General features: G+C 36.0%; 1 protein-coding gene across 3 annotated transcripts in view; it reads right to left on the bottom strand.

Moving 5' to 3' along the window:
- Window positions 1–20,525, bottom strand: part of FAM135A (family with sequence similarity 135 member A) — a 110,746-nt gene extending 90,221 nt beyond the window's left edge. For 2 of the 3 annotated variants that reach the window (XM_063096357.1, XM_063096359.1), the window contains exons 1-5: window positions 20,334–20,525; window positions 18,673–18,761; window positions 17,440–17,506; window positions 8,491–8,581; window positions 6,808–6,923 (exon numbers count right to left, since the gene is read on the bottom strand). In XM_063096357.1, the coding sequence (XP_062952427.1) occupies window positions 6,808–6,884 (77 nt within the window). In that variant the 5' untranslated portion in view covers window positions 6,885–6,923; window positions 8,491–8,581; window positions 17,440–17,506; window positions 18,673–18,761; window positions 20,334–20,525. Of the gene's footprint in view, window positions 1–6,807; window positions 6,924–8,490; window positions 8,582–17,393; window positions 17,507–18,672; window positions 18,762–20,333 lie in introns of all 3 variants that reach the window. The other variant, XM_063096358.1, reaches the window with a different exon arrangement.
- Window positions 20,526–26,728: the final 6,203 nt, after the last annotated feature.

Here is a 26,728-nt window from a genome sequence, read left to right as displayed (position 1 = left end):
TTTGAGAAGTCTAATGAGAATCAGATACTTCCAGTAGAAAAAAAAAAAAAATCTTAAAATAATTTATATTACTCATCCATATGACATACATCCACAATTTAGTAACATCATATTTATTATCAATGCTTTAGAATTTCAATATTGTTTTCAGAGTTTATAAGATTACTATATTAAGCAAAATTTTTACCATTAAGGAAAAACAATATAAGTAAAAATTATGTAAAAAATTAATAATCTGTTAATTCTTTTCCAAAGGCAAGTAAAAATTTAAATAATTTTTTTTAAACATTGACTCATATACTGCACCCAACAAGTCTAAGCAAATACATAATTTTGCAATTCAATTAAGTTAAGACTTGTTAAGCCTGCTGGAGGATGAGATTATGGGGAGAAGAACCATGGAGTCCCAGCCTATGTCTTACCTATAAGTTGACCACAGATGCTTGAGTAAGCTTAGCTGCCTTCAGCACAGCCTAGTGACTCATGAGAAACAACAAATGGTTGTTACTTTAATTCACTTAAAAAAAAAAAAAGTTAAGACTTGTTTAAGGATATTTGGTTATTACAAAGATGCCCTATGTCTTGGTTTGCCTACAACAATACTGGTTTTCCTCTGTTGTCTGGGCATATTATTAACAGTGCCTCCTTTCACTATAAAAAGTATCCTGATTTGGTCAACAAATTATATGGTCACTCTAATATAACAGTTGCGTTTAAAAACTTTCTTCTTGTAACTTGAACTACTTACATAGTTTATAAGCTACATAAGTTTTTAACATTTTTTTTTTCCGTGGCAGCTGGCCAGTAGGAGGATGCAAACCCATGACCTTGGTGTTACCAGGCTGCACGCTAACCAACTGAGCTAACTGGCCAGCCCGTAAACTGTATAAGTTTTTAAGCCAGATGACTTATAATGCCCTTTTAACTCTAACAAATCTCTAAATTCAGACAAATTAAAAAGAAAGATTAACTATTATGCTAATTAAGTTAGAATCTTAAATATAGCAGTATAACTATTTCTCATTATTAGGTATATTTAGGATCCTAAAGGAAACTGTAAGAGAAAAAAAGCTGTATGAATTAATAAGGGTATTAAGGTAACCAGATGTAAATTAATACATAAAAGTCAATGTCTTCCTTCATACTAAAAAATAACCTGCTAGAAAATATAATGGAAGAAAATATTTGAATTAGAAAAAACGTATAGGTTTAATCAATTTACCTGTAAAGAATCCAACACAATGAGATACTCACAAAAGTAAAGCAACCTATTTTTCTGTTCTTATTTCTGTTCTGTACCTTGTTTATTTTCCACAACCTGTTAAGTTAAACACTATTTTATTTTATTTATTTTTAATTTTATCTTCTCAATATACATTGTAGTTGATTTTCATGTCCCTTTACCTGATTCTCTAGCCCCCATCCCTCTCTCCCCTCCCCCCCCACTACATCATCTGTTCACTTGTCTTAACAAGTTCAAGGAATTGTTGTGATTGTTGTGTCTTTTCCCCTCACCCTTTATTTGTTTGTATATTTATTTATTTATTTATTTTTAGCTCCCACAAATAAGCGAGATGTGGTATTCCTCTTTCTGTGCCTGACTTATTTCACTTAATATAATTTTCTCTAAGCCCATCCATGTTGTTGCAAATGGTAGTATTTCATTCTTTTTTACAGCAAAGTAGAATTCCATTGTGTAGATATACCACAGTTTCCTAATCCACTCATCTGATGATGGACATTTGGGCTGGTTCCAACTCTTGGCTATTGTAAATAGTGCTGCAATAAACATGGGGGTACAGGTATACCTTTGGCATGATGATTTCCTTTCCTCTGGGTATATTCCCAGCAATGGAATAGCTGGGTCATATGGTAGATCTACCTATAATTGTTTGAGGAACCTCCATACCATTTTCCATAAAGGCTGTACCATTTTGCAGTCCCACCAACACTGTATGAGTTTCTTTTTCTCCACAACCTTGCCAGCATTTATCATTCTCAGTCTTTTGGATATTAGCCATCCTAACTGGAGTGAGGTGGTATCTCAAAGTGGTTTTGATTTGCTTTTCCTGAATGCTGAATGATGTTGAGCATTTCTTCATGTGTCTGTTGGCCATTCATATATCTTCCTTTGACAAATGCCTATTCAGCTCTTTGCCCATGTTTTAATTGGGTTATTTGTTTTTTTGCTGTAAAGTTTTTTGGGTTCCTTGTATATTCTGGATATTAATCCTTTGTCTAATTTATATTTTGCAAATATTTTCTCCCACTCTGTTGATTATTTCTTTTGCTGTGCAGAAGCTTTTTAGTTTGATATAATCCCATTTGCTTATTTTTCCTTTGGTTGACTGTGCTTTTGGGGTCATATTCATGAAGTCTGTACCCACTTCTAGTTCCTGGAGTGTTTCCCCTATGTTTTCTTTAAGGAGTTTTATTGTTTCAGGGTATATATTTAACTCTTTAATCCATTTTGAGTTGATTTAGGTATATGGTGAGAGGTACAGGTCTACTTTCATTCTCCTATATACGAATATCCAGTTTTCCCAGTACCATTTGCTGAAGAGACAGTCTCTTCCCTAGTGTGTAGACTTGCTGCCTTTGTCAAAGATCAGATAGCTGTAGGTGTACGGGTTGTTTTCTGGGTTCTCTATTCTATTCCACTGATCTGTATGTCTGTTTTTATGCCAGTACCATGCTGTTTTGGTTATTATAGCTTTGTAGTACAACTAAGTCAGGTAGTGTTATGACTCCAGCTTTATTTTTTTTGCTCAGGATTGCTTTGGCTATGCATAGTCTTTTGTTATTCCATATAAATGTCTGGATAGTTTTTTCTATTTCTGAGAAAAATGTCATTGGAATTTTGATCAGGATTGCATTAAATCTGTAGATTGCTTTGGGTAATATGGACATTTTCACAATGTTAATTCTTCCAATTCAAGAGTATGGGATATCTTTCCATCTTCTCATGTCCTCTTTAATTTCTCTCAACAGTGGTTTGTAGTTCTCTTCGTAGAGATTTTTCACATCCTTCATTAACTTTATTTCTAAGTATATTATTTTTTGGTGGCTACTGTAAGTGGGCTAGCTTTCTCAATTTCTTTTTCTGCATGTTCACTATGAAGTTAAACACTATTTTTAAAAAATCACCTTAAACAGGGGAAATAAGGAAATGAGAATGACTATGAATAATGTTTTGTTAAGCTCCATTATGAAGAATGGGATTCAAGAAAGTAAGTTGCAAAGGGTCACAAAAGCATATTCTCAAAGATGTATAGAATTTATTTGCTCTTCTATGAGTTATTTTTCCAGAGTAGAATATAGGTCCTTCTTCTGCTTAGATCTAGCTTTTTACCTAAACGATGGGTTAAAATGGACCATGACACTGCTAAATCTGTTAGGAATACTCAAATGAGAAACTACTCCTCTTTATCATCTTCACAGAGGTGCAGCAGATGGAGAAAGAAGAAAAATTTTAATGTATACTTATTTTTTCCATTGTTAGAAAAGCTGAAAAAATATATATATATTTAAAATATATATATATATTGGAGGGAAGAATAAGAAAATTGAAGCTACTGGCTAAAAGAATGTGCTTGTGAATATTAAGTTACTACATTTTGGTCCCCTATCTCTTAGAACTCTTAATTTATTTATAATATCGATTATTTATAACATTGCATCAAAACAAAATTATAAGAGGTAAAAATTAACGTAATTTTTATCAAGCAAAGTGGTTTCATATAATAAATTAAAATGTGATTTTTTTAGTTAAAAGAATAACATTATTTTACTTGGAAAGAGCAATTTTATTATATTTTTATATTATATTTATACTATACATTATAATATTTTATATTGCAACTTATATATAGGTCAGAGGAAGCTACATATATATGAAAAGTAACTTGTAAATGACAGTTAATAGTTTTCAAATGATCATTTTTTCATTAATATAACTTAAGAAAGCAATTTGTTTTCTAGCTAAACTAGTCTCCCAAATCCAATACTGAATTTTTTTTAAACATTTAACATTTGGATATCATGTTTCCAAAAAACAAACCTACAAAATGTAACAAGTAGACTGATTTCGAATATGTCCTCAATTTTTTCACCCCACCTTGTATTCATACCCCATATGATTTCCTTTAAGAACTGGAGTGCAGTTCCCCACCTTCCTAAATCTGGGCTGGCCTTATTTATGACTTGTTTTGGCCAATACATTGTGAGGAGGTGACAATGTGCTAGTTTCAAGTCTAGGTGTTAAGAAGTTTCCTTGCACAGTTTCTTTCTCTCTCTTTGAACCCCTGCCCCCTCCATAAGAACAAGCTGCAGGATGAAAGACTGTAAAACAGAGCTGAGTTTGCCCAGCTGAGGCCATTCTGATTCAGCCAGCAGCACCCAGCCAACCTACCAGTTCACTGTAGATTTTTGAGTGAACCCAGTAAAGATTAGCCAAGCCAGCCCAGATCAGCAAAATCATTCAGCTGACCCAGACTTATGAGCAAAAATAAATGTTTATTGTTGTAATACCACTGAGGCTCTGTGTTTGTTCTCAGCTGCATTATTGTGGCAATAAATAACTAATAAGGAAATTGATACCTGGTAGTGTGCACTATAACAAAAACTTAAAATAACTTTGGGGCCTGTATTAGTCTGTTTCTGTTGCTTATAACAAAATACCTGGAACTGGGTACTTTATAAAAAAAAATGAAATTTACTGCTTACAGTTTCAGGGGCTGGGAAGTCCAAAGTCCAGGGAACACATCCAGTGAGGGTCTTGGTAATGGCATCAGTGACCCAGGGGTCTCACATGGCAGAAAATGGCAGAGCAGAGATAGCAAACTTCTCATTCACTCTCTTTTTAAAGCCCTCAGAACTATGCCCACAACCACCATTATTAATCCATTCACTACAGCATAGTCCTGCAATCTAATCACCTCTTCAAGGCCCCACCTTTCAATTACCATAATAGGATTTCCCACCTTCAACATTTACAGTGGGAACTAACCTCCTAATAGATGAACTTCGGAGACACAATTCAATCAATCCACAGCAGGGTCAAACTAACAGTTACAGAAAGTGGAAAAATGATGAGGAAAGTATAGGATATTAGAAAAATGGTAACCCATGGTATGTAGTGATGAAATATGATGTCTATGGTAATTCAGAATAAGTAGGACAATGTACCAAAGAAACTTTTATACTTGAGCAAGCTAATTTCCAGGCAGAATACTGAAAAAGCTAACCAGCTGCTGCTAGCTAAGTATACTAAAGTTCTGTAAAAAAAGAGATAAGCTAAAGAATTAGTTGTTTTACAAGCAGAACCTAAAGGGAATATAGAGAGACTTGATGGGTTGGAAAATAAAACTGCTGTCATCTCCAGTCTCCTGAAAGATTTTTAAAATAAAATGAAGTCCATGAACAAAGGTCAAATCACAGATAAACTATAAGGTTCCTTTCTTAAGATTGCTAAAAGAATTAAGGCAGGGTCTAAGTAGACATTCTTAGCTTGACAAAAGGGTTTTTAGGAAGTTCACAGGCATGATCCCACAGAATTCTGATCCCCAAGTAATACTGATTGCATCTAAAGAGCAAGTATGTCTCAAAAAACAACTGTGGGTGTGGGTTCTAGAGCACGTAATGGACTTTTCAGTCACAGAGAATGCCCATCAAGTTTTACAAATGAGTTGTACTGGCCAAAAAGCCATGAGCCTGGACTCCTGGCCTTGCCTTGTGACTTGCTTGGCCAACAGAATGCAGTGTGAAGTAACAGTGTGCCAATTCAAGGGGGCTTGCATCTTCTGCTCTCCTTCTTGGACTCCTGCCTCCTCCATGAGAGCAGACCCAGGGTGGCCTGCTGAAGGTTGAGAGACCTTGTGGAGCAGAGCAGAGAAGAGCTGCTTCTATGTTTCTGACAAGATGGCAAAGCCAAGCCAACAAAACAGAAAATCTTTCTCATCCTACTCCTTCTGTTAGTCACAGCCCCACTACCATCACTCTTAGTACAGACCTTCAGATTTATATCGAGTTACTGCAAGTGCCTCAAACTGTTCCCCATGCTTCTATACAACCGATCAAATACATCACAATCTTCATTGTATTAATAAGTGCTTACTATAATAATAGTGATAATTTTATCCTTACTTAGAAACTACTAATGGTTACCCAAATCCAGTGTCAACTCTTCTCCAGACTTTAAAAGCCCTCCACAAGCATAACGTCACCTGTCTTTACTACCCTTCTTCTGCAATTCTAGAAAATAGCCAATCTCCTGAATATTCTTAAAAATAACATGTTCATTCCTATTTCCAAGACGTGATTCATGCTGCTTTATCCTTTACCCATCCAAGTCTTATCCATACTTTGATCCTATCCCTCCATAATGCCTTTCCAAACATACTAATCCTAGAAAGATGTGCTTCCGCTCAGATTCGTAGAGCACTTCCTATATATACTTATTGAAGCTTCATTATGTATGCTTTGCATTTCTACTTAGCTGCTTTGTGTATACATCTTATTTTCCCCAGTACATTATAAGCTTTTAAAGAACAAAATGAGATCTTACACATTTTCATTAAAGTCTTCTCAATACTCAGTACATATTCATAAACACATATTAGGTATATCCAGCATTACCACTAAAGCTTTGTGAATTCCCAAATATCTATTTAACAAACAAAATTTCTGTTAATGACTTGTATTTAGCTCATTTTCCTTATATATGCTGGAATAAAAGTAAATAATCAAATTTAAGTTAAAACTGTTCCTCTTATGCAAAATATAAAATTTTCAAATTAAAATACACACCCTCTCTGAAATAAATCCACGTTGTAGAACTTGTTTAGCTCCACGGAGAATTCTACCATTGCTTGAACTTCAGTCATTTTCAATTTACACCCAGAAGGCAAATCTGGTTACAGCACCTTGGTTAAAGAAGGGGAAAAAATATGATGAGAAGCACAACAAAAATGCTAACTTATAAAAATACTATTAATTAAACATATTTCAGAGTATGATACATAAGCAGAAAATAAAAAGGAAGCAAATTACTTCATTGTACTTAACTTAGTCTAACTCAACTAAACAGCACCAGAATCCAGGCTTACTAAATAGTACCACTCTCTATAACTGAAGATGTGTCTTGTTAGAATGCTTTTTTCTAAGATTTGTTTCCCTTGATGATAAGATATTTATGTGACAATAAATAGTACAAGGAATTGTGAAAACTCATGACTTCACCTCTTAAATGTAAGACAGTAACTTTTTAAAAAAAAATTAAGTTACCTAATAATTCTTCTGGTTCTACATTGCACATAAAAGTAACTCCAGAGACAAAGGGAATTAACATTCTTTAATCCCCATTTAAATCCCTGAAAGGTTTTTCTCTGTGAAAGAGTTCTTAAAACTATTCACTTTAAAATTTTTTTTAAAAAGTTTTTTTCCTTCATTACATTACAAAAGCCTATTTATTTTCAGAGATTTTAATTTAAAAAAAAAAAAGAAAACAGACAAGCAAAAAAGAAAACATTCACAATTCTATCCACTGAAATACATATACTTTGGTTTACATTCTTCATATGTGTGTGCATTCATACAATTTTTATAAAAGTGGGATCAAACCACACATATATTTTTTTTTTTTAAAAAAAAGATGACCGGTAAGGGGATCCTAACCCTTGACTTGGTGTTATCAGCACCACACTCTCCCAAGTGAGCCACGGGCTGGCCCTCACATGTACATTTTATAACCTGCTTATTTCACTTAATTTTTTGATGAATATCTCTGTCAATAAATAGTTTCACAATATTATTTTTAATTGTTAACTATTATACAGTAAACATGTTATAATTTAAACAATCACCTACTGTTGGGTATTTTGGTGATTTTCATCTTTTCACTATTTTAAAAAAACACTATAACAATCATCCCTATCCATAGTATATATTTTAAAAATCAATTTAGAGTAAGAAAGTATTAAAAGACAATTCTCCACAAATCTTTCATGTTTCTGCAAGTCTTGCAAGTATAGATACTGACATAGCCTTTGTTCCAGACTATCTTTTCAAGAATGTTATATATAGTGAACAGTCTTAGAAGTCAGATACACTATCCCATTCTAGAATAAAGGACATATTTGTTTTATGTTCTGTATAATAAAGATAAAGTCTCCCTCCAAGGCAAAAGTCAGGCAGGCTTACTGTCCACTATAAAAGAGTTAGGTTCCCTTAGATCAGGGTTCCTATCCTGTACAGGTGTCAGGTGTTACTCTAGCTATTACTATTGCTTTCAATATAAACCATCCTTGTCTTTGATCCACAAGTCTCATGTCTTCTGCCAACATTCATGGCACTGTGGCAAGCTAACTTGTTAGCTTGCAAGTAGGATAAAATCTCAGATCCTTCACAATTCTTAAAATAGTTCTTTATAGAAATTTGGCAAATATTTTAACCTATTATGAAGTACATATAAAAGAAATGTCATATACTTACCTCTGCTGATCAAAACTTCACTTTAGCATTATTAAAAAAAAAATCTTGTACTTCCAGTTACTGATTTTTGTTGTTAAAAATATAGTTCCCCCTATGAGAAAGATACAATAACATCTCAAACAAAATAGGAGACATAAAAAAGTTCATCCTAAGCTTCATTAGTTACTTAAAATACCCAATTTATATCCTCCCATAAGGCTTAAAACAAATTTTAGAGATTTGTTTTCATTCAAAACCAATGATACATGCACATTCTTACCACAAAGCAGAACTAAGGATATTACTCCACTGCTTTGGCATGGATCTTCATCATTCCTGCCCAGTACTGTTTTCAACCAGAGAGTGTTTGTCATTGTTCATTTTCCCAAATGGGAGATTTATTACTGTTTTCCCGTTACTGATCCACCACAATATGTTGGGTATGTGTGGGACGGATGGCAGAGGAGCAGATAGCTGTTATTCTTTTGTAGGTCACTGGACTTGTGGAACTGACAGCAAGTACTGTACATCTCAATGAGCTTGGATTAATGCAACAAATGGATGGCAGCTTGGGTTGTCTCCCTTCAGTAAGGGAGACAGGAGTGTTTTCAATAGGCAGGATGAAAGATGCACACAGATATTTAGGTGGCCAGAGTGGCAGATTGTGGTAAATTATTCGTCATTTTCATCTTCCTCTTCCTAGCCAAATGGTCACTCAGCCTGAGACTACACTTCCCACCCTCCCATAATGCAAGTGATCCCACCCATGGAATGTGGCTAAGTGATCCTACCCATGGAATGTAAACTGAAATGACACATGTAATATTTGTCTCGTTTGTTTAAAAGGAAATTCTTTGCCCTGGACTTCACCTGCCTCCCTTTTTCACAGGCTGACATACCTTCTTGACAGTGACCTAGTTTTGATCACATAGATTAGGACAATGCCCTGAAGAACAGTAAAGCAAAAAATGGAAGGATCTGGATTCCTGAATGTTTTACCTGCCTAGACTGCCCGGACTTTTATGTCTTCTAACTTTGCTACAACAACTACACCTAATCAGGCTATTTTCAAAAAAACAGCCTCTCCTCCATTCCAAACCTTCAGTGGCTTCCCCGCTTATTCAGGGCAATAAAATGTTTTATTCTTCAAACATGCCAAATATATTCCTGCCTCAGGACCTCTGCACTCATTGTTCCCTAGAACACTCTTCCCTCCAGATATCCATATGACTCACTCCTTCACCTCCTCTGGTCTTGACTCAAATACCAATTTCTCAATTAGACTTTTCCTGGCCATACTATCTAAAATAGTAACTCTCCACTTCTGTTACACCTGATCTCTTTCCTCCTTTGTTTTTTCCCTCAGTACTTATCTCTATCTAACATACTAAAGATTTTATTTATGTCTTTATTATTTTTCCCTAACTAAAATGTAAGCTCCATGAAGGCTGAAAATTCTGACTACTCTGTTCACTGCTGTAATCCCACTGCCTGGCACACAGCAGGTACAGTCATCCCTCAGTGTCTGTGGGGGATTGGTTCTAGGACCACCCCCCCTTGGATAAAAAAATCTGCAGATGCTCAAGTCCCTTATATAAAATGGCACAGTATTTGTATATAATCTATGCACATATTCCCGTATACTTTAAATTGTCTCTAAATTACATATAATACCTAATGCCTTTATACATTCATTCACATGGATTCAATGCAGTACTCGGAAAATGGTAAATTCAACTTTTGCTTTTTGGAACATTGTGAAATTTTTTTATCCCCGAATATTTTTGATCCTCAGTTGGTTGAATCCAGGGATGCAGAACCCATGGATACAGAGGGCCAACTATATTCATTTAATAATTAAGGAATATTTAATAAATTAACATTAAAAATTCCATAAGTATTAACTAATTTTTCTCCATTTAAACACAATCAACTTGGAGAAAGGAATTATCAGTGATACACTGAAAACAGAGACATACATGAATCAACTTTGGTGATAAAATTCCTTTTTATTCCTTTTTTAAGGCCTGTTTGCACTTTCTTCCACCCTTACTCTCGTATCCTACTGTGGTTTTTGTTCTATCACTGCTATCTAGATTCCTTAAATCCATTGGTTTTTATTGATTATCCCTAAATAGAAACATACAATACATGTACAAATATATACAGAGAGTGATGCTGATAAATCTGTTTTTATCCCCCCCCCCAAAAAAAAGAAAAGAAGAAATATTTCTATCTCTATGTATTGGTAGAAGAAAAAATTCAGAAAGGGGCTAACGGAAAAGAAGAGCAGGCAAAAGGAGAAAGAAAAAAAATTGAGAGGGCTTTCAGAGTCCAAGAGGATCTGCCTGATCCTCTTCTCATAAACTACTCTTTTACTATCTATAGGGAGCAATTGCTACTCAGCTCCAGCCAATTCTTTTGGCCCAACACTATCAGAGGGTTATAATTTTTCAAGAGGAAGTTGTAGATCTTTCCTTTTTTCCTAAAGGTGAAATCTCCTTAATTTTAGATGCTGACAACAGGGAGTAATTGCTACTCAGCACCAGCCAATTCCTCTGGCCCAACACTATCGCAGGCTTATAATCTTTCAAGAGGAAGTTGTAGGTCTTTCCTTTTTACCTAAAGGTGAAATCTCCTTAATTTTAGATGTTGACAACATGTTAAAAAACAAAACCAAAACAAACAAAACAAATTATGTATTTCAAACCAAACTCAACCACAGAGCAAATTCATTCTGTGGGATAATCATTTCAAATCACTGACTTACACAGATCCTTATGGCACTCATGCACCAGAAAAACCCTGATCTGTCCTCTCTGTAGATCTAAAGAAGTTATAGAAAGGGCTTCATCCCTTTTACCCAGATGATGCATTGGAGACTCCCCACTGTAAAAAAAAAAAAACAACTCTGCACCCACCAGAAGTCATGAGTTTCATGGCTCTCCTGCACAGTTTGCTGGCTGGCTCAGAACCTGTCAGTTTAACCTCAGCTTTTGAAACTATCAAATCAACTGACTTACCTGACACAGAATCACTCAATATGTTCTCCTGGTCCTGGTAAAGTGGCCTAAAACAGAATAATCAGGAGGTCTATTCAAATGGGCCTTCTTCCTAGGCTATTTCCTAGGTCATTAAGAGAGAATCCAGTTGAGTAAATACAAAGAAGCCAGAGGGGAACTCCAAATAAAAATGGACTCTGACAATAAATGAGTAACTTATGCTGAAAGCCCTGAGATAAGAAGAGATTCCTCTGCCAATTTAACCTGACAGAATGAATGATCTGACAACTACCTTGTAATACCTCAGGAAAAGTTAGTTTATTCTCAAAGAAACAAAGCCACTGTTTAATCTGAAAGACATACTTGTTCCTCTAGAGCTTCTCTGTCAAATACGGTGGCCAACTGCAACATGTGGCTACTGAACAACTGAAATGTGACTAGTGTGACTGAGGGACTGAATTTTTATTTTATTTTATTTTAAATTAATTTAAATTTAAGTCCAAAGACTGAAGCAGTGTAAAAATATTTTCCCATTAAACATAGCTTTATTGTTTTGCTAGGACTACATTTTACTTTAATCAATAACAATGAAGAATACTTAAAAAAAAAAAAGTAATGTACTAACAGATATGCTGTAAGTGTAAAATAGACAATGGATTTCCAAGACTTAGTACAAAAAAAGAATGTAAATATCTCATTAATATGTTTTTTATATTGATTACATCTTAATATTCTGGATATATTGTGTTAAATTATTAAAATTAATTTTACCTGTTTATTTTTACTTTTTTAATGTGGCTACTAGAAAATTTTAAGTTATACATCTCACATATTTCTATTGGATAGCATAGTCTAGGAATACCAAGGGATCCCTTTAACTGCTGGAGTGTACAGTAACTGCCACAGAAATAGTACTAGGTACATAAAACCATGCATAGCTTGTGAAACTAGAGGGGTGCTTGCTTCTATCAGATCAACTGAGAGACAATGAATATCCACAAAGGAGAATCCAGGCATGGATATCTGAAAAATGTGGGAAATGTTCCTGCACCATCCACACTGATCCACCCTGAACTCAGTCTGAATTCACGAGTGCTTCAGAACCTAAAAAAGAATGTGGAAACACCTGAAACTAATAGGCACAGCTTAGAGGTCCCTCAAGATGGACCGGAGACTGCAGGGGATAAGATCCTCTCACAGAAATCAGGGAACAGTCTTGACTCTTGAATATGAACCCACAGATACCCTGAGAATATTCTTTCTCCTAAGGTAGAGGGTAAAGGAGTTAAACAAACTGGAGTTCACGGACACTCCCCAGTCAACCTAAGGAATAAAGGGATCATTTGGAGCAACAGCTCCAGTTTCTGAATTCTGCTCCCAAGATAGCAACCACAGACAAATGTAAAATTCTGTAATATGGATAGTCTGAATAATGATGCCCAAAAGACACCACATAAGGCAAAAATTGCCTATGGAGCAATGACCCTTAAAAATCCATAGAAAGGCTCCATGTTTGCACTTGATATATCATTTCTCATTAAGTACAACATATTCCCTTTTTCCTCCATCTTTAAGAAAAAAAAAAATCAGTTTATTCAGCTGAACACTAGATAACGTAGTAAACTTGAATTTAGGGGCCACATTGTACAAAAAAATACACACTCCTCTAAACATTCACACTCATTGCATTGAGAGGCTCACATTATAATAGATATATGGGAACTGATACAAAATGAAGGAACACCAGATTCACATTCAACTATATGAGGGGCTCACACTATGACAGATATGTGGGAACTGAGACTGACATTTGGGATCAGAGACCAACAGAGGGAAGATCATCTAACATGTATAGTTAAATTCAATTATGTTAAACAGAAATATAGGAACAGGGAAATTTTCTAGATCTAGAAGGCAGTTAACTCGATGCATTTAGTACTAGCTAGTCTAGTTTTATGTTGATTTTCTTGGGACTTCTCTCAAGAAATAAGCAGAAAGCCCAAAATAGGAGTACCCCTAAAAGACTTCAGAATATTTTCCTCTTGTGAATAACAAAAGATTCTTATACTGAGTCATGTTCTGTAGCAGGCTGAGAGGAGTAGGAAGATGGGATACTTGGCTGCCACCTTTCCTAGGTGCCACTTATCTAGGCCACAGCAGTATATGGCTCTTACAGTCTCTGAGCTAATCTTGACCAAGTTAGACCATACAACAATTGTTAGAGTTTGGATATGCTTGCCCCACCAAAACTCATGTTGAAATTTGATCCCAATGTGGCAGTGTCAAGAGGTAGAGAGCCTAGTGGGATTTTGGATGTTTGGCTCCTGGAGGCAAATCCCTCTGAATAGATTACTGCCCTTCCTGGGGAGTGAGTGAGTTCTTCAGGAAACGGATTAGTTCCTGCAAAACTGGGCTGTTAAAAAGTGTCTGGCTTCCTCAGTTTCCCTCTCTTGCCATGCGATCTCTTACACATGCTACCTCTCCTTCTACATTCTGCCATGAGTGGAATCAGCCTGAGGCCCTCACCAAATACATTTGCACAATCATGGACTTTCTAGCCTACGGAATCATGGGCCAAATAAACCTCTTTTCCTTATAAATTACTGAGTCTCAGGTATTATATTATGACAACACAAAAACAGACTAAAATTGCAATAAACTGAAAACAATCACCAAGTACATCTGGATTAGTCTTGAATCCCTAAGCCTGCTATCTGGTGTAAATTCTGGCCATCTGATTTGGTTATATCTGCACTAGTTGTTTCAGTGTGAATATCTGAGCTACGATCTTATTTCTTGATTCACATTTGGTTCCCTTCGAGGCCCTGACAACACCCTGCTCACCTTTGTAAGCTCCCTCTTGCAGGGGCTAAGCATGCTTAGTCACTAGACTATATCCTGATCTAAAATGGCTAATCCACCAGTCATTTGCCTGGCTCTAAAGATCACCACCACTCAGAGGCTTTTAACCTTCTTTTTGCTTTACAATCATTCACATGCACAACATACTTTCATCAGTGACCTCTCTCGTTTTAAAAAGTGATAAGCTGAGTTTATCAGAATCATTAAAGAAGAACGTAAAGTAAGAAAAATTACTTGTCTAGAAACTTTTGCTGCCACTCTGCATTCACCAAAATGAGTTCCTGAGGGCCAGCCATATGCCATAATGCCTGAATTACAGAAATATTTAAGGAAAGAATAGAGTACTAAATTCTTCTCTTTTGGGGACAGAGAGAGAAGGGAGATCTTCCAAAGGAAAGATGATGAGAATAGCTTTACTGACAAATTATATTTTAAAAACCTACATGTTTCTCAGTTGATGATACCATATACAGACCAAATAGCTATATAAAAGAAAACCCAAATATAGACACTCAAAACTTTTTGGCCCACCTACTTTGTACCACTACCTTTAATTATGTTGTTTCATTTAATTCTTATAAAAATCTGAAAGAACTATTATTACCATATTACAGGTGAGGAAACTAAGGAGCAGAAAGTCTGCAGAACTTATCCAAGGTCACACAGCAAGAAAATAATGGAAAAGGACAAAAAACTCAAATGTGTTCAATTTCATGGCATATATTTGCACCTGTATAATTTTTAAGTCTATGCCTGAACTGTTATAGGAAATAGATTCAATCATCATCAAGTCATGATAAATGTGCCCTTAGCAAAAGAAAAACTGAAATCAGAATGCAACATTAATGAAAAAAATTACACTTAATAAACTATATTCAATTTCCCATGTAATTAACATTTCCTAACCATGAAATTCTCAAATTTCCACACCACACACACCCACAAACAAAAGTAACGTATTAAAGGCATTGTTCTCTTCCAATTTCTTTAAGATTTGTCTTTCGACAGTTATCTAATAAAAGGGAAATACCTACATTATTACTAATCTTAGAACTGACATTTACATTAAGAAGTATTCTCAAAAAAAGATTAATTTTAATTGTTAATTTATTAATATGATAGAAAATCTATAGCAAACAACAATTTTTAAACATAATATAGAAGAAACCTTAGTAATCCCTGAGAGTACGAGGGCACTTCAAAAAGTTCATGAAAAGATTTGTATTACCTTTTAATTCTACTTTTCCACAAACTGCCTGAAGTACCCTTGTATTTCCACAGTTCACTTATTTCATGAGAATGAACAGAGAAAGAACTTTTATTGCTAATTATGTGACACTTAATGAAAGCCATCTCTGACATTACATGAACAATGAGAAAATAGGATTTAATTTATTAAATGCAATTCAAACATTTTAGGGACACATTTATGCTACAAACCTGCCAGTAATCTAATGCAGAATACCTTAGAACAGGTCATGTTATTATATACTTTAACAATCTCAGAGAACCAAAATTACCAAAAGCTAGTTACTTCACTTAACAAAAAGAGAAACTGAGGAAGAACCACAGTCATCATTTACTACCTAGTTCTGGGATCTGCCCAGCAAACAAAAAAATAATTCTTCTTATCAGTTATCTCAACAGAAAACAAAGCTCAGAATCAGAATAAAAAGAATTACGATCATCTTCTGAAAAACATTCAAAGAAACAATATTTTCTTGACATCCCAGGCTTTCTTGCTTTTGTTAGTCTACCAGTAACTTTGATATTTAACAGACCTGGGCTCTAATTCAACCTTTCTAAGCCTCAGTTTTCTCAAATGGAAATAATACTTATCTAATTCTTAGCTCAAAAGATAAGGCTTTAAAAAGTAACATATACAAAGCATTAAGTATGGCAGTTGGTGCATGGTGCTCAATAAACACCTGACATTGTGATTTTATTTATTTCAATTTTTAAATATAATTTCATTCAAGGAAATGTCTATCCAAAATAAGCAACTCAAATAAATAGGCTATCATTATTAGTTTCAATAGCATGGCTTGAAAATATTTTCATTTACAGCCCATAGGACTTTAAAGGGAAAAGTTATGTTTCCAACTGAGATCTTCCCAGGTGTGTTGGGGAAAAACAAAAAAAAAAAAACTACCCGTTCAAAGCATTTTTCTATTGATTTCACCCCTTATTGACATTTTCCTGGCTCCCCCTGCCTAGAGAACTATTTCAGAACTTTTCTACCAAAATGGAGCACTTTGCAAACATTTTCATTTTATTTTACTTCATATGTTGACAAAATGGTTATTAATTTTACATAAAGGGGCTGCAGACAGCCTACATTCTAACCTTATTCTGCCCAAGGAAAAAAACTAATTTTCAGTCTTAAAATAAACCTGAGTAAGAATGAGGGTGGTCTAAAAGTCTGGGGTTCTCAATTCCAAAAGATAAAGTCATAATAAAGGCTACATGGCCATCTAAGGTCTTAAATTGTGATTGCCAGTAAGTCCTGACCTTGCTGCTTAGACATTTACAGATAACAGTATTTCCAATGTAAGCCCATGACTTACTGGCAATTTGAAGACATCAAAGAGCAGGTGTCACAGTTACCAGTGCTCTAAAAACAATCATAAATGAAGCAGGCACATTGCATACGGCAACTTCAAGGGGATTTCAATAAAGGAATACTTATTCTAATTCAGATTAAATTAAGAACTATAGCAAATGGACATTTCGTAAAACTTAACAGAAATGTTCCAGATTACCATCAATAGACTTCTATATCAATTAGAACATAATTTAGAAATACTTCCTGTATTCTGGACAGTCTGATAGAGACCTAATCCTACAAAAGGAAATATGCTATAATTTTCTCAGAATGGTTTCTTGGTTGAGAGAAAGTTCATAAAGTTTGTTTCATCAAAATAAGAACTACCTAAAGGGTTATTCAAGTAGGAAACATATCTTAATGGTACAATATGTCTGACACTATTATATTTCTAAAAAAAAAAAAGGATAATTTTTACTTTAAATTCAGCACATCATTGACAACCAAGTATGTACCTGTTTAAAAGCTGCCAATCTTTAAAAATAAAATGGTGAAACTCACGTGGAGTTGCTTCACTTTATTCCTTCTGAAAAACCCAGACTTGCCTAACTTGTCCTTTGTAACTTTTCTGAAAAACAAACCATTGGGTACATTAAGAATGTTTTCTTCTATATTACCATTCTGCTTCTTATTCCTATTTATTTCTAAACCTTCTTCCTGACAAACAATTCAACAAATAACACTACTTAATTCAAATCTATATGCCCCTATCTTCATTCACTTATTTAAATACACACATGTACATTATCACACATGTACATAAGCAGTTTTTCCTCAATACCTAGAATCAAAGCAAAGAAAATCCTTGCTCTTTTAAACAACCCCCCACTCTCAAGGGTTTATATTTACTGTAAACAAAGCAAAAATATAAGACAACAAAAAATTAAGGAGGTAACCAAAGATATATGTATAACTCTTACATCTCCTTCCAGTGTCAACTCCTGCCAAAGGGCAGATATGTTATACTGAATGCTGCAGTGTCTGTTTCAATGTATATGAACGTTAATCTAAGCTCACTAATTCACTAGCATTCTACGAGACTTTTCACAGAGATCTGAAATTTTTTAAAAAAAGGAACAAAATTCCAGTTTAATCTGAGATTTAAGAAGTCAATTACACTCTTACCACACAGTCTAAAATTAGAGATAAAACTTAAGTATTTATATCGCAATTTTTGTCGGCTGGCCATAAGCATATTTAAATGATTAGGACTTACTTTGCTGCGGAGAGATTACTGGTTGGCCACCTTCATTATCCACATTTTACAGGTGGAGGCACTGAGGTACAGAGATTAAGTGGCTTCTACAAACTATGATGAGTCATTAAGAGTTCAGATCTTCTGACTTGAAGTCCTGTGCCTGCTGTCCATCATGAAACCTTATTTTAATTTCTAAGAGCACAGAATCAACTCACTAAAAATACCAACAAGAATTTGTAGGCATTTAATATTTACCTAAAAATAAAAAGACCTGCCTTTGAAGGAAGAGCAAACTTTCTCCAGAAGCAGCAGTTATCTCTATTTGCATTTGAAAAATCATTTTTTAAAAATTTTAAAAGGTGAGGAGTTCATCACCTCTTACTATACACAATAAACTGCTGGTTCTTCTAAAAGAAGTGTGGTTTAATGACACCAGATCCTCTTATTTTTACTTATAAATCACTTTGAATAAGGAACTACACTTTTTACCCTTGGTATTTCCCTTCTTAAAACAAACAGAAAAACTCAATTCCTACCTGACATAGACAACATAAGGAAGAATTTACTGTTTGTGGACTGCTTTGAAATTCCAGAACGAAATACATAATCCAGTTGATCTTCAACCCTAGAATAAAGGCAAACTTCACTAAAAGCAATTGCTAAGCAGATACTTCAAAATAAAATATTTATACACTTTTATTTATAGAAAGGGAAGTTTTATTTAAGCCAAATAATATAAAATAAAATAGGTGGGGAAGAACCTCCCAAAACTGTTTGGAAAGTTCTTTTGCCCAATTCAAAAACTTAATACTTCTCATGTATTTCTCCTTCAGTAAGCATAATAATTCTATTCTTAATTTAGCAGAAATTGTTTGCATTTATTAAAGAGAACAAGACTCAGAAAAATGATGCAATCAATTGCAACAGCAAACATATAAAGATTAATAATAAATTTTATAAAGTAAATTTTGCTAAATTTCATTTAAGATTAGTTCTTGGACAACTATATTTACTGGAGAACAATAAAATTTTCAAATTTTAAGCATATGTTTGCAGGTGAACCTTTAACAAATCTTAACCCTTTATAGTTTCATGAAGCCTGTACTCAAGTTGTCAGGTAAACATAATTCTTAAAAATTAAAGCTTCAACCAATAAGTGTAGCAGGTTTATTGCTATTGTCACTCTTTGGTATTTCCAACCAGTGGGAAGAAGATGAAGAAATTTTATTAAATTGGAAGCTGAACTAAATATTGAGAGGATACCTAGTTTAGGTAGAAAGCAAGCGAGACTAGAGGGCATGTTAAAAAGAACTCTTCAGGGATTTAATAAAAAGGTGAAACAAACGGACTGAAGAGACCTCAACTTATACAAACAGAAAAAAAGAGTTTCATAAGGGGAAAAAGTCCAGATTAGAGACTAGAAATGGTAGTAGGATGGAAAAGGACGGGAGAACATGGGCCATTAGGCAGAAAGCGATGAAGTGAGTACCAAAGGGAGCTAAGGGTTTGAGGGCCTCCGAAGGTAAAGTGGGAGCACAGAATGAACTCTAGTGCAACGCGATGCTAAAGCAAAACACACAATCGGCAACTAACAAAAGAGAATGAAGATGAAGTACTGAAAGGAGGAAAATGAGAGGAAAGGAAAGCCGAGGATGAAATTATGGAGATAACACTGTGAGAAACCTGGTCAGAGAAGGTAGGTTAGAGCCAGACTAGGGATGCACAGTGAGAGGAAAGAAATCGAGGGGAGCAAAAGGATACACTGCCTCCAACGTAGGGACCTCCGAGGCGAAAAGGCACGTAGGAGGTGCGGGATGAGAAAGCAGAACCACGACAGAGAGGTAAAGGAGGGACAGAGCGGCGAAGATGGAGCCCGGGGCGAAGGGCAGGAGAAGGCTGGGGCACAGGAGGAGTGAGGTTCAGGACGCGCCGCAGGGGCAGGGGCGGCAGGGAGCGTCGGGCAAACGGCGCGCCGCGGCTCCTCGCCTCCCTGAGAGCTCTGCACCGCCGTCCCCGCCGACCTTCAGCGGGCCCGGAGCCGGGCTCCGACGGCGAGAAGCCGGGTAAAGGGCCGGAGCGGACGAGCGGGGGACCAGGAGAAGGCCGCTTCCTGCCTGGACCCTGGGAAAGAGGCACGGAGGGAGGGGTCGCGGGTGTCGGGAGCCGGTGGAGACGAACAGGACAGTTAGGGGTTTACCTCTCGCCCGGCTCTGCCTCTTCCCCCGCCTGTCGGACGGAGCTCGTTATCCAGCTGGAAGAAGACGGCACTACCCAGGTCAGCACCATCCCGTCCCGGGCCCCCTCACTTCGCCATCGCAGCAACCACAACCAGCAAAACCGAGGAGCCGGTTCGTCACCGCCGCTCGGCAACCGGCCCAGCGCGGCCAGCGAGCATGCGCAATCGCCCCAGTCCCGAGGGAGCTCGGGCCGGCCGGCTATACCTGCGATCAACAGGTCCCCGGCCGCGCGGCCCCGCCCCCGGCTGCTCTCACCTCCCCCTCCCGCCTCTTCCCTCCCCTCTCTGAGACTAGGCCCCGCCCCAGTCAAGCTCCGCGCCCCGCCCCTCGGGCGCCTCCGCGGCCTCTCCAGCTCAATGCCAACTGAGATTTCGAGAGATTTGTTCACCTTACCCAGCTCCCGTTCCCAAGTTCCCGCGAGAACAGGAGGTTTGCGTCAATAAAAAGCGCGAGCCCAAGGAACGGGGCAAGTCTGTAGGTTTAGGGAAAAAGCTTGAGGGCTGGTGTGGAGTATGGACCAGAGGAAGGCAGAAAGAGGGAGTATTAAGATTTAAGCTGCTTTTCTCACTATTATTTCTCGTTTACTTTCTTCACCTGCTCCCTGCAGTCCAGGCTAGAGAGCCCGGTCCCTGAGCTACTCATTTTGTGCGGTAGGAAAGGAAGCTGTGGAGCATCCGCGCTGGCCTGGGACAGCTGCCATTCGGAACTCAGTTGCGTTTTTGGCGAGGTGTGATCTGCCCGGTTCTCCATTGAGAGGCCCAAAAGGCGGGAGGGGTCCATGAAGTGAAGCCTTAAGCTCTTCAGTTCCATTAACAGAGGACCATGAAGGGTAGTCCTTCAGTCCTCAATTGATTTGTTTCACTCTTCCCTGTTTCTGAATCTAATCCAGCAGAATCTTTTTGTGGAGCATAAAGCTCAGTATGTTACTAAAGCAGAGTTAATAAAAGCAATAAAATTGTGACTGCGGCTCGTGTGTTAAAAATGAATTAGGATGGATAGTGGCGATGGTTGCACAACAATGTGAATTGTGCAATTAAAAATGGTTAAAAGGTAAATTTTATGTATATTTTACCACAATAAAAATGAGGAGGAAGAAGCTTTGTGCACTCATATGGGAGTGATGGTGATGCTTGTAGCCTAGGCCATGGGGGGGGGGGTTAAATATAACTTAACCTCTGGTTGTCTTCATCTTTGTACCTGTTTTTAGCATGATTGAAAGTGCCCTTTATCCTATGATAACCAGTCTATCAGCATTCGTATGAATGGCCTGCTTTACTAATTCCTAATCTTTCTTTTATAACCCTATATCATTTTACTATCTTTTCTGTCAGGGCTTTTATTGCTTGTTTTCTGACTTCAACTGTAGCCTCAAATTGAAAGGCTTTTTCTATTATTTTAGTTCAACAATCTCTTATGAAAAATACTAAACACCAGCTGTATGTATTTCCACATTCGTGCATCCCTTAAATACACCCTTTGCCAAGATTCTTTCCCTGTTCCGTGTTCTTTTTATTCAAATCACATTTTTAAGTCAACTACTATGTGCCAGGCAATGTACTAATCTTGGAGAATACCAACATAAATATAACAGAACTTGGATGGAGTGTTTACAAATTACCTTATGATATCTGTGCAGTGCAGAAATATATGCACAGGGAGCTATTGGAGCTCAGAGGAGAAGCATTAATCCAATTTAGGTTGGGGAGAGGTCATGAGTTGGGAAGGACTTCCAGGAGAAAATGAATACAGAGAGTTAATGAAGTTAGATGTGTGGCTGTGGTGGTGGGGAGGAGCAAAAGGGGAAAGAATTGCTTGAACAAAGGGTATGCAGTGAGAGACTGATCTTTTCCCTGAACTAAATAGCTAAGAGCACTTTGATGTTACTGTTTGGGGATGTAAAGCTAGAGAAGTTGGCAAGGATCATGGTGAGCCTTTGAAGGAAAGTCAGATCAATTCAAGTAGTATTTTTATCATTATTATTATTACATATTAAGTGTGTGCAAGGCACTGTGCTAGTTACTGAGAGTGCAATGAAGATTAAGAATCAGTCTTAGCTTTCACGGAGTTTGTAATCCAGTAGGGAGAGACAGGCACGTAAAATATCAATAAGTTCCACTGAAGAGTTACAATTGGTGTAGGCACAATGTTGTTTCCGAACCTGGAAGAAGAGAAACGCTTAAATAACCTAGAGATTTAGGCAAGGCTTCCTAGAAAATTATCAATAGAAGAATGTAAAATAATCTCTTAAAGAAAATGAGAAAAATTATGATATCTCCTGAAGTACAGACTACTAGAGTGTAGCACTCATTGATCTAATTGTCAGATTACTTGGGTTCTCATTCTAGATTCTTCAGTGTGTAGTCTTGAGAACCTCAACTTCTCTAGGCCTTAGTTTTCTCTCACATGTAACAAGAGAATCAGATTATATAGAATTTAAATTCCTTTAGAAATGTCATGAATCTAAATTTATTTCCCCAGGTTTTGCATCACTATCTGCTAACAAACATTTTTGTGTCATATTTAACATATGTTAAGCTAAGTGTTATGTTATATGTGCCATTTTCAATCCAAGCTGTGAGTGTTCAAAGAATGCAAGGTTTAGTCCTTTCTATCCTGTAGTTGGTTTACACAATTTGACTTTGGCATAGAATGTTGTTGAATCTTTGCTAACCCTTCTAACTGGAGTATTCTCTTAAGGTGAAGATCAAGTTCTCTCTCCCCTTCGTAGTTGCGCAATATTGACTCAGCTAAAGATTGAGGCAGTAGAAGTAATGAATATTGTAAACTTGAAAATAGCTTCATGGAAAGACGTCTCATATTTATCAACTAGACATTAATTCATTAAGCAGATAAACTTGCTTTTTCCTTCCTGGGTTTTATAATTTTAAAAATATCACTGTATTGTATATTTCAAGATAGCCAGAAAAGAGGATCTTGAATGTTATAACCACAAAGAAATAATAAATATTTAGGTGATGATAGACATGCTAACTATTCTGATTAGATTATTATACAATATATGTATGTATTGAAAAAAACCGTACCCCATAAACATGTACAATGAAATAAAATAAAAAATATTCCTGTTGCTTTCAGTATGGTCACTATCAACTTTGAAATTTTAAATAAAAAATAAGATATAGTTAAAATCATTTCACAACTTTTTCCAACATTGTGATTCTTTTTGGCATTTTAGACAGGGAAGTCTGAATTCTCTTTTGGTAAGAATTAGAGTATTCTCTAATAAATAATTATAAATATTAATAAAGTATTAGCTCTCCTCTGGAGCAGTCACTCTTGTCTCCATGTAAAGTATGGACTTAATCTTTTGTAGATCCTTAGGTGAATGCCAACAGTACCTAAGGGTAAGTTTTTTTAGGATATATTACTTTATCAACAAAATTTCATTATAGGACTTCCTTCATGGGTTAGTAACAGCTACAAACCAGAAGGGCAAATATATTACATCATAACTTAATGTTGTAATACTATTTTATGATTTAATAGCCATGCCCTTCTAGAAGAACCATTATGTAAAACTCAATTACCAAGTTTTTCTTCCTTGTAATGTAATAGCAATCCTTTAATTTTTTTTTTTTAAGTTTTCTTTTTTTTTTTTTAAACTGATAATGTTGGTTGCTTCTGGCAGGGAAACTTGGAGGCTGTGGTGCTTGGTTAGGGGAGGGAAGGAAGACTTTTTATTATCTATTTTGAGTTTGAGCCTAATGAACGAATTACAGGGAAAAAAAGTTGAATCTATGTAAAATGAATAGTTTTTATAATGCATATACCATAGTCTTTAACAAAATATTACAGAAAAAACCCTGATACTGCTTAATTAATTAAGCTGTGGTTTTTGTTATATGGTATAAAAAGGGGGCAAACAGTGACTTCTTTGTTCCCAAAGACAAGAGGTCTGCTTGGATCATTCAGAGTGAATCTATCAGACAGAAGACATTCCTCCCACCATAATCTCACTGAATCATTCCTGTGAAGTATAATTATCTAGTATCAAGTGATAGCAATGAAATGATTTCTGAATTATTTACTTCTTTATATGCCTGAAGCTTACCACAATTTTTTTAAACGCGGTATTTATACTAATTATCATTTAGTGATAGCAAACACATTAGGGCAACTGTTTCACTCTTCTAATGACACACATTTTTACCTCGAGTCCTGATTTTTAAGCCAACCTTCAGGCACATATCTTCTGCTTCACATCAGAGCATTTCACTTAGATATCCTGCTGAAGCTTCTTATTCAGTTACCCCAAATAGGACTCATCTGCTCTCTTTTCCCCCTCATACACAATTCCATCTCTCTCCCAACCTTCTAGTTTCTGTCAGTGCCCCTCCCCATCTCATTGACTAAACCCAGAACCTCACAGCCATATTATGCTTCCTTTTCCTTTGTCTTCTATCCATTCCATTTCCATGTCCTGTTTGAGTTTGCTTTCAAAATATTTCTCTTTTCCAAAATGCTTTTCTAGTCCAAGGAAAAGTCATACTTGGACAAAAAGAGGAATATTTCTGGTGAGACTGGAAAAAAGGATTTAAGGCACAGTGTGAATGGAAATAAAAGAAATCTGTCCATTTTAAATCTATATAGCAAAAGCAAAACAAAAAGATAGAATTGAGTAAGACTCTAAGCATTACATAAGCTACTATAATATGATCTAGTTTTCAAACCCTAGTAATAGTAATAATAGCTGTTATTGAACTCATCATCTGTTAGGTGCTAGTCTTAATACTTTATGTATATTATCTCTGCTTCTCACAACAAAATTTCAATAAGATAGGCATTTTAAACTCACTGTAAAATGAAGAAACTGAGAAAGCTCCTACAGCCAGTAAGTAGTAGACTGGGTTCTAATCCAGGTCTCTCTGATTCAGAAACTGTGCCACCATACTGCCTCTGAAATAGATGACTCTTAGTAGACTCATTTGATTACATTATCTGACTAATCGGTCATGTAACAAGTACTATAAAAATGATTACTTGTGATTTAAAGTTTAAATCTGAATTGAAATCTGAATAAAAAAATTTTACCCTCAACAAATCAAACTGTTGTCATTTTTATGTATGTTCCTTTTCATGTATTTCCTTAAAATTATAGAATATCAAAATTCAGAGTTCTTGACTTTTTGAAATGTAGGATTATTTTGATAAAAAGGTGTAACACAGGCATATTTTCTCTTTAAGGAGTTTCTACAAATAGAATCATCCGTAATTTAACAATTTGCTCACTACCCAGATTGCTTTAAATTGCATTTATGTCATACTGTTTTCCCAGTGATCGTAATAGTTTACATTCCCACAAGCAGTGTATGAGAGTCTTAGTTGTTTTACATCCTTGCCGACACTTGGTATGCTCAATGTTTTTAATGTTCACTATTCTTATAAGTATACAGTGGTATCTTGTGATTTGAATTTGCATTTCTGTAATGATTAATGATGTGAAGCATTTTCTTTTTTCTTTTTTTTTTCTTTTTTAGTTTATTTGCTGTCCACATAACTTTGGTGAGGTGTTTGCTTAAATCTTTTGCATTTTGCTCTTGGGTTGTTTTCTTATTATTGAATTTTGAGAGTTCTTTATACATTCTGAATTCACATCCTTTAACAGATTTTTGATTTGTAAATATTTTCTCATAGTTTGTGGCTTGTCATTCTCAGTAGTGTCCTTTGAAGAGCAGAAGTTCTTTGTTTTGACTGAGTCTATTTTGTCAATTTTTTCTTTTATGGGTTTATTTATTTATTATGAATATTCATGAGATACAAAGTTGATTGTCCCCCCTCCTGCCCATGATGTGAGGGCCAGATTCATAGAGGGGGCTTACCCATTACCAGAAATTACTTTTGTACCCTTTGTCCCCTCCCAATTATCCCCCAGCCTCCCTCCCCCTTCCCCTCTCCCCTCCACCCCAATTTGTAGCCCTAGGAATGTTCCCTCCCTCTGTTGGATCACAGCACTACTGTGGTCTTTCTTTTCTGCCTTCCTTTCTCTCTTAGCTCCCACATATGAGTGAGCACATGTGGTATCTATCCCTCTGTGCTTTGCTTGTTTCACTCAACATAAGTTTCTCTAGGTTCATCCATACTGTTGCAAATGGGAGTATTTCATTCTTTTTTATGGCAGAGTAATATTCCATAGTGTATATATACCAGTTTCCATATCCAATCATCTATTGATGGACATTTAGGTTGTTTCCATATCTTGGCTATTGTAAACAGAGCTGCAATAAACATGGGAGTGCATCTCTTTGACATGATGATTTCCATTCCTCTGGATATATACCCAGAAGAGGGATTGCTGGATCATATGGAAGATCTATCTGTAGTTGTTTGAGAACCT

The sequence above is a fragment of the Cynocephalus volans genome, chromosome 5, assembly GCF_027409185.1.
Source record: "Cynocephalus volans isolate mCynVol1 chromosome 5, mCynVol1.pri, whole genome shotgun sequence".
In the NCBI taxonomy this organism is placed as follows: domain Eukaryota; kingdom Metazoa; phylum Chordata; class Mammalia; order Dermoptera; family Cynocephalidae; genus Cynocephalus; species Cynocephalus volans.
The sequence above is the reverse complement of the archived record's forward strand: the minus strand, read 5'-3'. Positions and strand labels throughout refer to the sequence as shown.